The 14491-nt window shown below is 37.8% G+C and overlaps 1 protein-coding gene across 5 annotated transcripts in view; it reads right to left on the reverse strand.

Annotated features, from left to right (window-relative positions):
• Positions 1-14491, reverse strand: part of KANSL1 (KAT8 regulatory NSL complex subunit 1) — a 154133-nt gene that overhangs the window by 45981 nt on the left and 93661 nt on the right. For all 5 annotated transcript variants that reach the window (XM_014062727.2, XM_014062732.2, XM_014062731.2 and 2 more), the window contains exon 3: positions 3223-3364. In XM_014062727.2, coding sequence (XP_013918202.2) covers positions 3223-3364 — 142 coding nt within the window. The remainder of the gene's footprint in view (positions 1-3222; positions 3365-14491) is intronic.

A 14491-nucleotide genomic window follows, 5' to 3' on the forward strand; every position in this document is an offset into this window, starting at 1 on the left:
ACTTCATAGACCCTGAAATCCAGGTGTTGTTACTTAATGCTAGATCATACTGTAATAGGGTCACCTCGTCCTTAATCTGATCCTTAACCTTTATCTTATTTAAATCATGCTGCAGCATCAGAAACCAAAAGTGTTATAATTCTCACCTTGAAAACCAGCCCATCTGCTCAGTCTCAAGGCCTTATTTCCAGAAGGAGACTTCATAGACCCTGAAATCCAGGTGTTGTTACTTAATGCTAGATCATACTGTAATAGGGTCACCTCGTCCTTAATCTGATCCTGGATGAGAAGACTGACCTCACATGCATTACCAAAATATGGTCAGGTGTCATGCTCAGCCTCCATGCTTCCTATGTCTGGGTTATTTCTCTGATATGTGCCCTTCTACCTTTCAAGGGCAGATCAGTTACAAGAGGGCTGCTTGTCTCTCTATGGTCCAGCTACTAAGTTTGCAGTGAAACAGACCTAGTTTGATGGTCCTGGAGGATTTCAACTTGCTTTCTCTATGCCCATAATCAGAAACTGCTTGGAGGTTTTTGACCACTATGGTATCCACAGACCTCATCCAGATTCATGATGGGACACCACAACAGAGATCATATTTGGATCTGGTTTTTGTCTTGGAGAAGTAGCAACATGATTGGGGTTGGGGAATATTAATATTAGTCCCCTGCTACTCAGAGTTCTCCCTTTTTACCTTGCAGTGCTAACTGCTTTCTTCTGTAGAGAAAAAGACCCTATTTGATTGGCTGGTCCCAGGTGACTGAGTGCCTGGTGGAATTATAGATTCATTATTAATTATATTATAGTTTATACCCAAAGCTCTGATCATGGTTCAGAGGCCTTAATTATGGCCTGAAACAACATAGAGGAGCCTTGGATCATATTGTACCTGTATTGGGTCTCTATGATCATGGATCCTACAGAGCTGCCTGGTTTAACAAGAGGTCCAGGATATGAAGTGATGAAAAGGATACCTAGAGCACTGATGAAGAAAAACCAAGAACAAATTCAACACAGGCAAAGAACCTTTATCAGGACTTACTTTGTGATGATAAGAGTATTGAAGTGAGCTTATTTCTCTGTTTTTAGTGTACTTGAGGATAGCCAACCAGCAGCCAAAAGGTAGTCACATGACCATGGGAGTCAGTCTTTGAAACTGGGTTATAAGGAACTTTGGGAAGATCCATTGTTACTTGAAATAGACACCAAGTAACCAGTCATAAGCGAAGGACTACCTGTATATGTTAGCCTACACCTATCCTTATTCCTAGTTTTATCTTTCAGCATCCAAAATCTTTCCTGATCCATTCCAATTTAATGCCACAATCAGGAAGAACTGCTGACAGTTAACACAAACGACAGCATCATAACCATAAAAAAATTCAGTACACTTAATACTATTACTCTGCAGCATCAGAACATCACTTTCTAAATGATGGAATATTTTCCCAAGCCGTTAGGGAGATTGTTAACCTGGTTTTAAAAGAGGGAAATTATTCACATACGCTGCCATCAGAAATCATTAGCTCTAACTCTTATTCCTAACACAAAAAAGGGAAACCACTAACCATTTCTGCTAGAATAATTGATAATTAATTCTATAGTACTCTATAGTACCATTCAATTATTCTGCCATTACACTATTCTATTTTAAGCAAACAAAAGCAAACTAAAAAAATTCCTAATTTTATCTTATATATTTCTGTTTAATCATATGAATTATACCCAGTAATAGATTGTGATAGAAAACAAAAGTAAAATGGTTGTACCCAAATGAGTATCTAACAAATACAATGCATATGAATTAAATCTATCCTGATTCATGAGAGGAGAATAATCCAGCATCAACAACTGCAAAGTACATTTTTTAAACAACTGATTTGCCACAGAGTTATGTACTACCTTGAGACTTCTGTAGAATTCTTCATCAAGCAGGAAATGAGATGGAGAGACAATGTGATTGAATTAGTCATTTTTAAATACTATATGTATCAAATTTTAACTAGCATATAGGACAAAGAAGCAAAAATTGAGCTCTGTATTTCTGGATATATATTTAATGACAGCTGTAACTCAAATGTCCTTTTCTCTTGCCTTGGGAAAAGTAATTAACACCTGGAAAGTCAGAGAGCAGAAATAAAGGCACAATGGTCATTATATTAGCAAGGCCAATGGTTCAAAGCTTGGGTACCTGGAAAAAGTCAATTGGAGTCAAATTAATATCTGGTAATTGAAATGAACAGATTAAATTACAAAGTAATCACTCAAATTACATGTTTTTCTAGTAGGAGCAAATTGCTATTTGGCCTAATTTGGGTATATTTATTATTTTCTAAGCTTTAAATGACACTTCAATCATAGATGACGCTAAAAGGTATATACTCCAACATGCTAACAAAAAATTAAATCAATTAAAATGATAAAACAGTAATAACAGTAATAAACCACATTCGTTATCATACTGTGGCATGATACTCTCTGTAGGAACTAATTGCCTACTACGAGGTGGGAATTCAACATTCTATCCATCTTCAATGGCTTTCAAAAAATAGTCAGGATCAAGTAGCCTTACTAAATGCCATCAGGGCTGAGCTGATCTCCTGATTTTACTTCTTTTCCTTTCTGTGCCACATATTCCGGGGAATTTGAAGCCTGGCAAACTAGAACTACTAATGAAAATAAACCATCAAGTAGCTCTGCAAATTCTGCTATAACATACTTCTAACACCATTCATGTTATATCTGGTGATAAAAATGCTAAGACAGATGAAGCCATAAAATCCTGTCATCCTCTATGCAATGCAAAACATATATTAAGGTATTTGCAGTATAGGTAGTTCTCAACTCATGACCAGATTAGGGACCAAAATTTCCATAGTTAAGTAATTGTTAAATGAGACACACCTGTCTTTATGATCTTTCTTGCCACAGTTGTTAAGTGAATCATTACAGTTGCTAAATGAATCATGTGATTGTAAATGGCAACCACCTAACGTCAGAATGTTGCAATTGTCACAAAAATTCATGCCAGTTGCCATGTGCCTACGTTTTGATGAAGTGACCTTGGGGCTTTCTGAGATGGTTGTAATGTTGAGCACTGGTTGGAAGTTCACTGCCATTGTAATTTGAACACTCACTAAACCAACGGTTGTAAGTTGAGGACTACCTGTACTATAATAAATGGTAAAGATCCAAAAGAAGTAACTTTTGCTTTCTTACCTTGTGGGCTCGAATTTGTTTGTATATATCTGTTTGCTGCCGGATTCGGTACTCTAAATCTGAGACATGAGCTTGAAGCCAGTTCCAGCGACTGACAATAGCAGCTCTGTCTGCTGCCCACTGCCATTCTGACCGTCGCCTCCTGGAAGAGAGAAATAAGCATTCTGTATTGATGACTGCACACATGCTGCCCCAATTCAAGAATCACCCACCCTGACTGCTTTTGTCCTTTTCAACAGCCTTTTTTAGAAGGGTGGTGGTATAATTCTACAGATTTGGAATAAAAAATATGCAAAGAGCCATTAGAGATGAGCATCTAGATTTCTGCTTGATTATATCTGACTAAAGTACTTCTGACACATTTGCCTAACCTTTCTCCTCAATCTTTGTTTGGCAACTTATTGACTCCAAAATATTAGACTTTCTTGTTTCATACACATATTCTTAAATAAAATAAAGCTATAGTTCTCAATGGAAATGTGATCATGTTGTCCTTGCCTCCTTTCAGCCTTATCAACCCTGTATCTCTCCTTCAAAATGGAATGGAAATTTCCAAACTAGAAATACAGAAAAAATATTCCAAATAAGGTGTCATAATATCAAAGAGGAATATTTCTACTAGGCAAGTTTTAGAAACTAGCTAATACTGTCCTTGAACTTTTGTGTAGATACTTTTTAAAAAAGACATCGCATTGAAATTAGCTGATAAAAATGATGAGGCAGCTTCTTGTTAATATTTTCCCAAACCGCATAATCATATAGCATTATCAACAGAGCCAAAGAAGTATTCACAACATTTCTCTTCAACTCTACATAAGACTATATTTTATACTCTGGTATTATAAACATAAATCTTATTAGCTACACAAAACCATTACTTGGCTACATAATCAGTAACTGGCTGGAATAAAAACTTAATAAGAGATATGGATGTGAATGTGTTATACATTTAGCAAAAAAAAAAGAGGGGGGCTTGATAGTTAGCAGGCTCAAATATATTTCTTGGGAAAATGAGAAGTTCTCACAGAAGAAATTTATGAACATATCAGAAGCAGTAATCCAAGTTTTAAGTATGCAGAAATTATTTATATTTCAACTTCTTGGTTCTTTTTCTCCAAAAACTCAAAAATTATATTCTCTGACATACCAGTGATATATTGTTCTGATTCCTAAATAAATTAATCAAACTTAATTAATGTCTACTTTAGTATCTCCTACAAAAAAATCCCCTAACAGAACAGTATCAAAAATAATTTATAAGAAAAGAAATTCATATGAAAAATTAAGGAGATTCTAATTTGATTTTTAAAATTAATAAACTTTCTTCCATATATTTTCAATCATCAACAGAAAAATAAGAGACTGAATACCAAGTAAACTTGTTTATATACAAATACTGCAGACCAGCATTAATCTCCGTCTTTTTTATTTTCTACCTAACTATACACATACAGTGGGGCAAAAAAGTATTTAGTCATCCACCAATTATGCAAGTTCTCCCACTTAAAAAGCTGAGAGAGGCCTGTAATTGACATCATAGGTAGACCTCAACTATGAGAGACAAAATGAGAAAACAAATCCAGACAATCACATTGTCTGATGTGGAAAGAATTTTTTTTTTGCAAATTATGGTGGAAAATAAGTATTTGGTCAATATCAAAAGTTCATCTCAATACTTTGTTATATATCCTTTGTTGGCAATGACAGAGGTCAAATGTTTTCTGTAAGTCTTCACAAAGTTGGCACACACTGTTGCTGGTATGTTGGCCCATTCCTCCATGCAGATCTCCTCTAGAGCAGTGATGTTTTGGGGCTGTCGTTGCGCAACACGGACTTTCAACTCCCTCCAAAGGTTTTCTATGGGATTGAGACTGGCTAGGGCACTCCAGGACCTTGACATGCTTCTTACGAAGCCATTCCTTCGTTGCTTGGGCGGTGTGTCTGGGATTATTATCCTGCTAAAGGCCCAGCCATGTTTCATCTTCAATGCCGTTGCTGATGGAAGGAGGTTTGCACTCAAAATCTCACGATACATGGCCCCATTCATTCTTTCCTGTATATGGATCAGTCATCCTAGTCCCTTTGCAGAGAAACAGCTCCAAAGCATGATGTTGCCATCACCATGCTTCACAGTAGGTATGGTGTTCTTTGGATGCAACTCAGCATTCTCTCTCCTCCAAACACGACAAGTTGTGTTTCTACCAAACAGTTCTACTACTTTGGTTTCATCTGACCATATGACATTCTCCCAATCCTCTTCTGGATCATCCAAATGCTCTCTAGTAAACTTCGGATGGACATGTACTGGCTTAAGCAGGGGGGACACGTCTGGCACTTCAGGATCTGAGTCCCTGGCAGCATAGTGTGTTACTGATGGTAGCCTTTGTTTCATTGGTCCCAGCTCTCTGCGGGTCATTCACTAGGTCCCCCATGTGGTTCTGGGATTTTTGCTCACTGTTCTTGTGATCATTTTGACCCCACGGGTGAGACCTTGCGTGGAGCCCCAGATCAAGGGAGATTATCAGTGGTTTTGTATGTCTTCCATTTTCTAATTATTGCTCCCACAGTTGATTTCTTCACACCAAGCTGCTTGCCTATTTCAGATTCAGTCTTCCCAGCCTGGTGCAGGTCTACAATTTTGTTTCTGGTGTCCTTCGACAGCTCTTTGGTCTTCACAATAGTGGAGTTTGGAATGTGACTATTTAAGGTTGTGGACAGGTGTCTTTTATACTGCTAACAAGTTCAAACAGGTGCCATTAATACAGGTAATGAGTGGGGGACAGAGGAGCCTCTTAAAGAAGTTGTTACAGGTCTGTAAGAGCCATAAATCTTGCTTGTTTGTAGGTGACCAAATACTTATTTCCCACCATAATTTGCAAAAAAAAATCTTTCCAAAGCAGTCAATGTGATTGTCTGGATTTGTTTTCTCATTTTGTCTCTCATAGTTGAGGTCTACCTATGATGTCAATTACAGGCCTCTCTCATCTTTTTAAGTGGGAGAACTTGAACAACTGGTGGCAGACTAAATATGGCCAGCTTGATGCCACTCCCCAAACTGCTGGCCCGATGTTTTCTCTTTGCGCTTGGTAGACCAGGCCGTAGACACGCTGGCCCGATGTTTACTCTTTGTGTTGGGTAGACTGGGCCAAAGCAACTCAGGCCAGCTCCTTACATTTTTCCAGGACAGCCCTGTGGGCCAGATCCAACCATATCACTGGCCAGATCCAGCCCACGGGCCTTGTGTTTGACACCCCTACCACTGTTGGACTATCAAGAAATTCTATTGTGAAAATCCCTTTTTAATTGAACCCATTAATTTTTAGTATAACTGAAAATATTAGTCATTTGTATCAATCTTTCAAGTTCTTAACAATATCTGCAATACTCTTAATAATTTCTGTGCTTGATCAAACATCCACATCTTCTCTATGTCGCAACAAAGACCCGTGATGGCGATTCTATAGCACGCATGCCACAGGTGGCATGAGGGGGCCATATCTATCGGCATGCGAGCCGTCAGCTCCAGCGTGCATGCCAGCCAGCTGATTTTCGGCCTTTCAGAGGACTGGAAGAGGCCGTTTTCGTCCTTTCCAGGCATCAGGAAAGCCTCCAGAACCTGGGGAGGGCAAAAAATGGGCCCAATGTGAAATTTGGAAATGATCTGTTTCTGGCTTCCAGAGTTAACCTATTCCTGGATGTTGTCTCCACCAACAATGGAGAATGATAATGCTACAGAACGCAGTGGTAGAATTTGGGGGGGGGGAGGTGCCTTTGAGTGTTTTTACTCCTAGCTACTGCCTGGAGGAGTCCTTGAAGTTTTCTTGGAAAGATTTTCAGAAAGATCTGCTGCTGCCTAGGGACTGAGAAAGAGACTGGCCCAAAGTCATCCAGCTCGATTTGTGCCTAAGAGGGGTCAAGAACTCTCAATCTTCAATTTTCTAGCCTGGTACCTTAACCACTACAGCAAGCTGCTACATCAATCTAATTCCCAGTAGAATGGACATTTCCCCATCTTTAAGAACAAAAAGGAAAGCCTTCTCATTGAAAACCAACTTATCTTCCTAGTATGCTGGGATGATGGCAGCTTTATTTTACACATGTAAAGATTATTTCTCTAAACAAGTATTATAATAATTTAAATTCTATCCGTTCTGCATTTTTAATATGGAAAAAATTAATTCTACTGCATATTGCATATAGAAACTGAACACAAAACTCCCCTATAAGGAAATGATTGGGAGTGCAGGGGATGTAATAGCTTCCTATAATATTACATTATTTAGCGGAAGCATACAGAAACAACACAGAAGAATCTGATGCACTTGGTTTGAAAGTAGAACACTTATGTACATTGTTCAAACTGACTATAATGTTTGAATCCCCCTCAATCACTTCTGAAGGGAGAATTTAAATTATGTAATGCTTGTTATACCATGCATTTCCAGCAATATAAATATAAAGGGAGGGAGAGAGAGAGAGAGAGAGAGAGAGAATGAGAATGAATCAGGATGGTAACAATCCCCTTGAGTGGAGGATTGGACTACAAGACCTTCAAGGTCCTTTCTAACCCTATAGATTCTATGATAAACATGTAAAAGAATTATGCCATAGTGGCCAGAAGTAGTGGATCTGTTAACAGTATTAAGTATAAAATGCCAAAAGAGATATTTCTCCTGATGATTTCTTTTAAAGAAATTCTGAGTCACAATAAATGTCTGATAACTCTTTATTTATATTTTGATATTCTGTTATTTTTAGAACAACCTGAAGAGTATTTTAATGGTTATGGCATTATGTATAATAATACTAAGCTAAACCAAGCTCCAAATTCCTGTCTTCACAGGTACTAAATCTTTACAGGTAGTCCTCCCTTAATGGCTTAATGGATGGTTGCTCAAAGTTACAACAAACTAAAACTCTTTCTCAAAACGATGACTGAGAAACACACATGCACAGAAACAATTTTGGATGCTTTGCAGCTATCAGATATTTATTATCAGTTGCAGAGTTCCAGTCATGTGATTGTGATTTGCAATGTTTTTTGCCAGTTTTAAGCACACAAAAAAACAAAAAGCCTATTGGATATGTTGTTTCTTACTTACTGACCACAATGATTCAGACTAGGACTGTTGTAAAAATGGTCATAAAAATCAAATCAGATCAGATGACCTGCTTAACGACCACAATTTCCAACCCAAATTCCAGGCGCAATATAATCTGTTAAGGTACCTATAAATATCTTCCTAAAGGCAATTGCCCAGGTGGGTCCCTTCCCCTGGAGGGTAGGGGTGTTGTTAGCTAGAAATGATCTTTCCAGAGAATCTTGTCAATCATGATACACTTTTGCTATTAGGGAAAAACTTATTTCCAAGGCTTCAAAATCAGTGATGACTCAATTTTAGGGAACCCTATAGAAATATAGAAATATTTTACTATTTTCCTGAATGTGTTTTTATCCCATTACAATTTCCAACCAATTATTTAAAAATAAAATTATGTTTCCAAGCATTTTCAATTATCATAATTATGTTTTGGCTACCAACCACATTGGAAGTCCTTGTAAATATCCTTGCTTTTAGACCTTTATTGTTGAAATTTTATTTAACCTTTCTCTAAAATCTAAAGAACTATTTTTTAAAGCCCTTGTTTACTTTCCTCTTCAATCTGCACAATTGTAGGAGAAAAAGGGTCATGCTGACAAATCCTTGCAGGTTATGAAAGAAACCTGACATGCCAATCAAGAGTTTGGTGGCTACTGGCAATGCCGGAGCTGCTGCTGGTGAAGCCTGGAAGCAATTTGAATCACTTTGCCACCCCTACCCCCCAAATCTTCTGTTGTGATGGAACAAATTTGACTTTTTTTAAAAATTCATGGATGCTTCACAGATTATATGTGGCCCAGACTGTATGCTATGCAGGCCTAATCTAAAGTAATTGTTCATTTTTCATAACATAGTTCAAGCTTCTTTAATAGGAAAGAGGGGAAAACTTTAAAAAATATTTGCCAACAGCTGGTCAGAAAGAGTATAAAGAAAGCATGAACAAATAAAGAGATTGTAAAATTGCAAACCAACTTTTAGAGCCGAGGTGGCGCAGTGGTTAAATGTAGCACTGCAGGCTACTTCAGCTGACTGCAGTTCTGCAGTTCGGCTGTTCAAATCTCACCGGCTCAGGGTTGACTCAGCCTTCCATCCTTCCGAGGTGGGTAAAATGAGGACCCGGATTGTTGTTGGGGGCAATATGCTGACTCTGTAAACCACTTAAAGAGGGCTGAAAGCCCTATGAAGCGGTATATAAGTCTAACTGCTATTGCTATTGCTTTTCTAATCCTGAATCTTCAAGTCTACTGAACTGTAACTATCATCATCTTGACAGTTGGAGTCTAATCCTGTCAGAAGGCATGTGTCTGTAGAAGACTAGCATCAATCAATTCACTTACCACTGGTGCACTTAGATATGACTGCATCTCTCAAACATGGGAGCCAGGTGTAATCTTTAAAAAGCTATTACAAGATTGTTTCAAGAAAATACAGCATGACATTTTATCAACATTTGAAATAAAGGGTTGATTAAGTAGGCAGGACCAAATCTAATTTGTTTTAAAGATTTCTATGGCAGTCCATCTTAAGAACAAAACGCTGGGCATCTCATAATCATAAAAAACCAATAATGCATCCAGTCTTGTTCTATACTTGTTCATCCCACTTAATTCTCTTTAACAATAATACATATAATAATTTAGAACTCTTGCAATAGCCTTTCCCAAGCTAGATGCACTACAAATATGTTGCTATTATATTTATTCTATTTTAATTCTACCAGACTAAAAAAAAACCTATGGGTAACATACAAAATAAATAACATAAAAATAAGTAAAACTGAAATACAATAAAAAGTAATCCAGAAAAGAGTTCAAAGAGAGACGCAAAATGGCAATACAGGTAACACATAAATCCCAGTTTCTCAAACTGGGTGTGGGGCATCTCCCATCCACCCAATTCTAAGGCCTGGAAACAGTCAGAGGCCACATTTCTGGTCTCAAAAGACGGCATTGTTTAAATAAAAGTATCTGGAGCAGAGTCACTCTTCTGCATCATACAATACTAGGCAGCAACCATGGAAGAAAGATGGTCCCTCAAATAATTAGGCCCTATGTCATAGTAGAAATATTACATGAGTATGCCGAGAGAAACTCATCATTGTTTGTGTCACTGCATTCTGGACAACTTGAAACTTCTGGATGTCCTTCAAGGGCATACCCACATAGAATGCTGCAATAGTTGCGCCTTCAGGTGGTAAAAAATTGTAAAACTTCTGCCAATCTAACTTGTATAGGTGAATTCAAGATTTCTAGTTTCTTTACCAATGTTCATTAAGCAAGGATCTGAATAGTAATTTCTTCTATTGAAGAAAGATGCTTATGTAGATATGTGCACAGTATATAGATCAGTTTTACACCACAATAAGATTAGTTTTGTGCATATAAATAAAGGACAATATCATTTTTTGCCTGGATAATTTAAAATTCTTTCTACAAAAACAGAATTTCTCCTGTAACTTCAGGATAATGGGAGGGGGGGGGGAAGGAGGCAGAGGTGGATATCTTAGAATAAAATTGCCCGCATGATACATATTTGCTGTCAGGGCCTCTGAAGTTTTAAATTTCAGGATGTGGGTGTGCTGCAACATCTATGAAGAAAATGCAGGCAAAACCAAAACAGCGCTAGGGTTTACAAATCTATTGGAGATCTTAATAAAATTAAAAGTAATCCCTGTTTATACTTTCAGTATGGATCATATTCTAAAAAACTGGGTTATTTCTTCAGCCACAAAACATAAGCTTGTTGGCATCTGAATACGGATCAGATTTTATTCAGTGACCTTTTTTCACAACCAGCTTTTTTTTTATCAGACCCAGAGAAAGAACTAATGTAGCTAATACAGCTTAATGTCCTTAGACCACAGACATTAGTGCAAGATAGTAGAAGATCAAGGAAGCAGAATAAAATGTCAGGGACACTTTTATCACATCCACATCTGTGTGCCTTAGACAAGCCAGCACCACAGGCTCTTTGACAAGGACAACCTCCTGTAAATTTAAGCAGATAGCACTTGTAAAAAGGAAACTGAATGCACATAGGTACAGGAGATGGTAGAAGTTTCACTCCACCTTCTTCTGTAGATCAATGTCGCAGTACAGAAAGGAGGAAGGAGGGAAGTAGACAGAGGAAATAAACAAATGCACGCTGGGAAGGTCTCTGTCCTTTATTTATTTAGAAAAAATAAAGGGAATAACTAGACAGAGGAGGAAGAGCCACCAGGATGACTGGAATGTATGAGCTAAGCCTCTGAGTTATAAATACTGCAGCAACTAAGCAAACTAAATAGAATGAACATACATTACTTCCTTTTTTTAAGGGATGGGCGGGTAGGGTAGGTTTCTTCCTTTCTTCCTCTCCTCTGAAGCACCGTTAGATTCATACATATGCCTCTACACAGAAAGGTAGTTATTATGTTTTTAAAACCTCTAGAGGGTTAATATCAGTATGGTAAAGAAAGAAAATGAGGAAGCAACTGTATCTAAGGCTTCTGCCTTAAGCAAATGCTGGAGTAGAATGTCTATACATGCATATTTCCTGCTTCTCCAAATCTTCACATGAAAATGGCCCAATGTGTATGGGGAAGGGAGGAAAGAATGAGTACAAGCACTTGCATTTTTTTTGCTTCCCAGTGGGAGGGGGTTGTGCCCTAGCCTTTTAAAAAGGCTGTGGTCTGCCCTCATTTTAAGAAGCTATTACTAGAAGCTATTACCACTCAGTTAGATAATTTTTGACCTGTTTCCAATCTTCCTTTTGGGGGAAGGTTGTTGATTAGATGGTTGTATGGCAGCTCCATAGGTTCCTGTATGAAATTGATTATCTAGACCCTTTCCAGTCAGGGTTTAGAGCCCTCGATATGGAATTAAAACAAAATTGGTTATAGTTTTTGATGATTTCCGGTGGGGGTGGGAGTGGAATGGTGTCTATCCTTGCTCTATTTCACCTTTCAGCAGCCTTTGATACATGTAACTATGGTATCCTTCTAGAGTGGCTTCTTGGATTGGAAGTGAGAGGTTCTATTCAATTCCTTCCTCAGGCCACTCTTAGTCAGTATTGACAGGAAGCAAGAGGGCTTGGCACTCTCCCTGTTTTTGTTTAACGTTTTCATGAAACTGCTGAGTAAGACCATCTGCTACCAAGCACATAGATATCATCAATATACAGCTATATGTTTCAGCCCATGGCGAGTTAAGGAATGCTGAGAACTCCATTTCATAGTACTTGGAGGCCGTTAAGAGCCATTAAGATAGAGAGCAATGGGCTGAAAATGAACTCTGGCAAGACAAAATAGCTTTTGGGGGGGGGGGTGTCCATGGAAAATTGCCATCTGATCTTGGATGGGGTGGCACTGTCCCAGACAGGCCCATTGCATAATCAGTGGGTTCTCCTGGACTCATGACTTCTGCTCAAGAAGCAAGTGGCAGTCATGGCCAGGAGAGCCTTTGCACAACTGTGGGTTGTTACTGTTTATATATTGGATTTTTATTTTCTGTAAGCAGCCCACAGTCACTAAGAGTGAGTGGGTGGCCATATAAATTCTCTTCATAAATAAATGAACATGATATATTCATTATCTTAATAATTTTTGTCTATTATTTTATTTAAACTCATGTTTTACTTTGAATGAAAAGATCTGATTTGTTTTCTGATAGCTCTGGGTTTTTTTTGAAAAAAAATCTTGAGTTTATTTGGAATTAGGAGCTCTAAATCCACTAACCTGGTTATCTTTGATAGAAGTGCCTTCCGAACTTGGTTAGAATTAGATCATGTGCTAATTAGGAATGATAGACATTAGTGGTGTATACCACAAATAACAACAGGCTGAGGAAAGATGTGTCCACTACTTCTAGATTGAGAATACTGTTAGGTGCACAATACAAGTAGTTCTCGACTTATGACCACAGTTGAGCCCAAAATTTCTGTTGCTAAGTGAAACATTTGTTAAGTGAGTTTAGCACATTTTATTATTTTTCTTGCCACTGTTGTTAAGTGAATCACTGTAATTGTTAAATTAGTCAAATTGTTGTTAAGTGAATTTGGCTTTGCTTGTTAAGAGGTCACAAAAGGGGATCAGATGACTCCAGGACACTGCAACTGTCATAAATATGAGTCAGCTGTCAAGCAGCTGAATTTTGATCATATGACCATGGGGTTGATAAAATAGACATAAGCATGAAAAGTGATCATAACTCACTTTTTTCAGTGCCATTGTAACTTTGAACGGTCACTAATTGAATTGTTGTAAGTTGAGGACTATCTCTAACTGGTTAATTTTATTTTTGTTTCTGAAATAAACTGAAAATAAGCTCTTTTAATGTAGGAGACAAATTTATCTCTATGTCCAAATCACGGTGGAGAAATGGCAGCATCCGTACCAGATGCACCAACACGGGCAAAATGACAATTGTTAACATTGCAATCAAACCTTTGCTCCTTGTTTGCTTTGATGTCCCCTGCAGAAGCCCCTGTGGAGAGGGTGGTCAATTTAGATGAGAGAAAATGCTTTTCTGTAGTTGTATCTTAGTTCAGGGAGGTCCAGCTACTTCCCTTATCTCATGGAGCTAATACCCAATGGCAAAAACTTTCCACTATACAAAATCCCCTTCCCTATTGATTTGTAAGTTTTTCTCACTCTTGGTCTTCTAGTATATAGTCAAAATATAGCTTTTTAGGAAATCATTTATGCTGATTAAATGTCCAAGGGAATCGAACTTGCTTGGATTGAATTTCATTTTTACAATTATATTATCATCATTGTATTACTGCATCCTACCATGGAACTATATATATGGAACTATAACTAAAATAAATGATGGCAGCCATGTCCCCCCCCCAAAAAAAAACAAATGAACCATTACTTCTGGGAAGATGAATACAAGATATGTTAACTACTCAAAGGAGCAAGTATATGTACCTGTGTAAAATACTGAGAGGATGAGAGAGGGCAGAAGAGAAAGATCTGGAAGTTAGAAAATCTCAAACTTCTTAAAATTTATTTTATCTCAACTTTATTATTGCCAATAACTCAAGGCAGTAAACATATCCAACACACTTTCCTCCTTCTACTTTACCCAAAACAACAACCCTGTGAGTTGGGTTGAACTGGGAGAGAGTAATTGGCCCCAAATCACCCATCTGGATTTCATGGCTAAGATGCATCTTGAACTCAT

This window comes from Thamnophis sirtalis, unplaced genomic scaffold, assembly GCF_051295495.1.
Source record: "Thamnophis sirtalis isolate CommonGarterSnake01/CBP01778 unplaced genomic scaffold, rThaSir2_p1.2 scaffold_4, whole genome shotgun sequence".
Taxonomy (NCBI): Eukaryota; Metazoa; Chordata; class Lepidosauria; order Squamata; family Natricidae; genus Thamnophis; species Thamnophis sirtalis.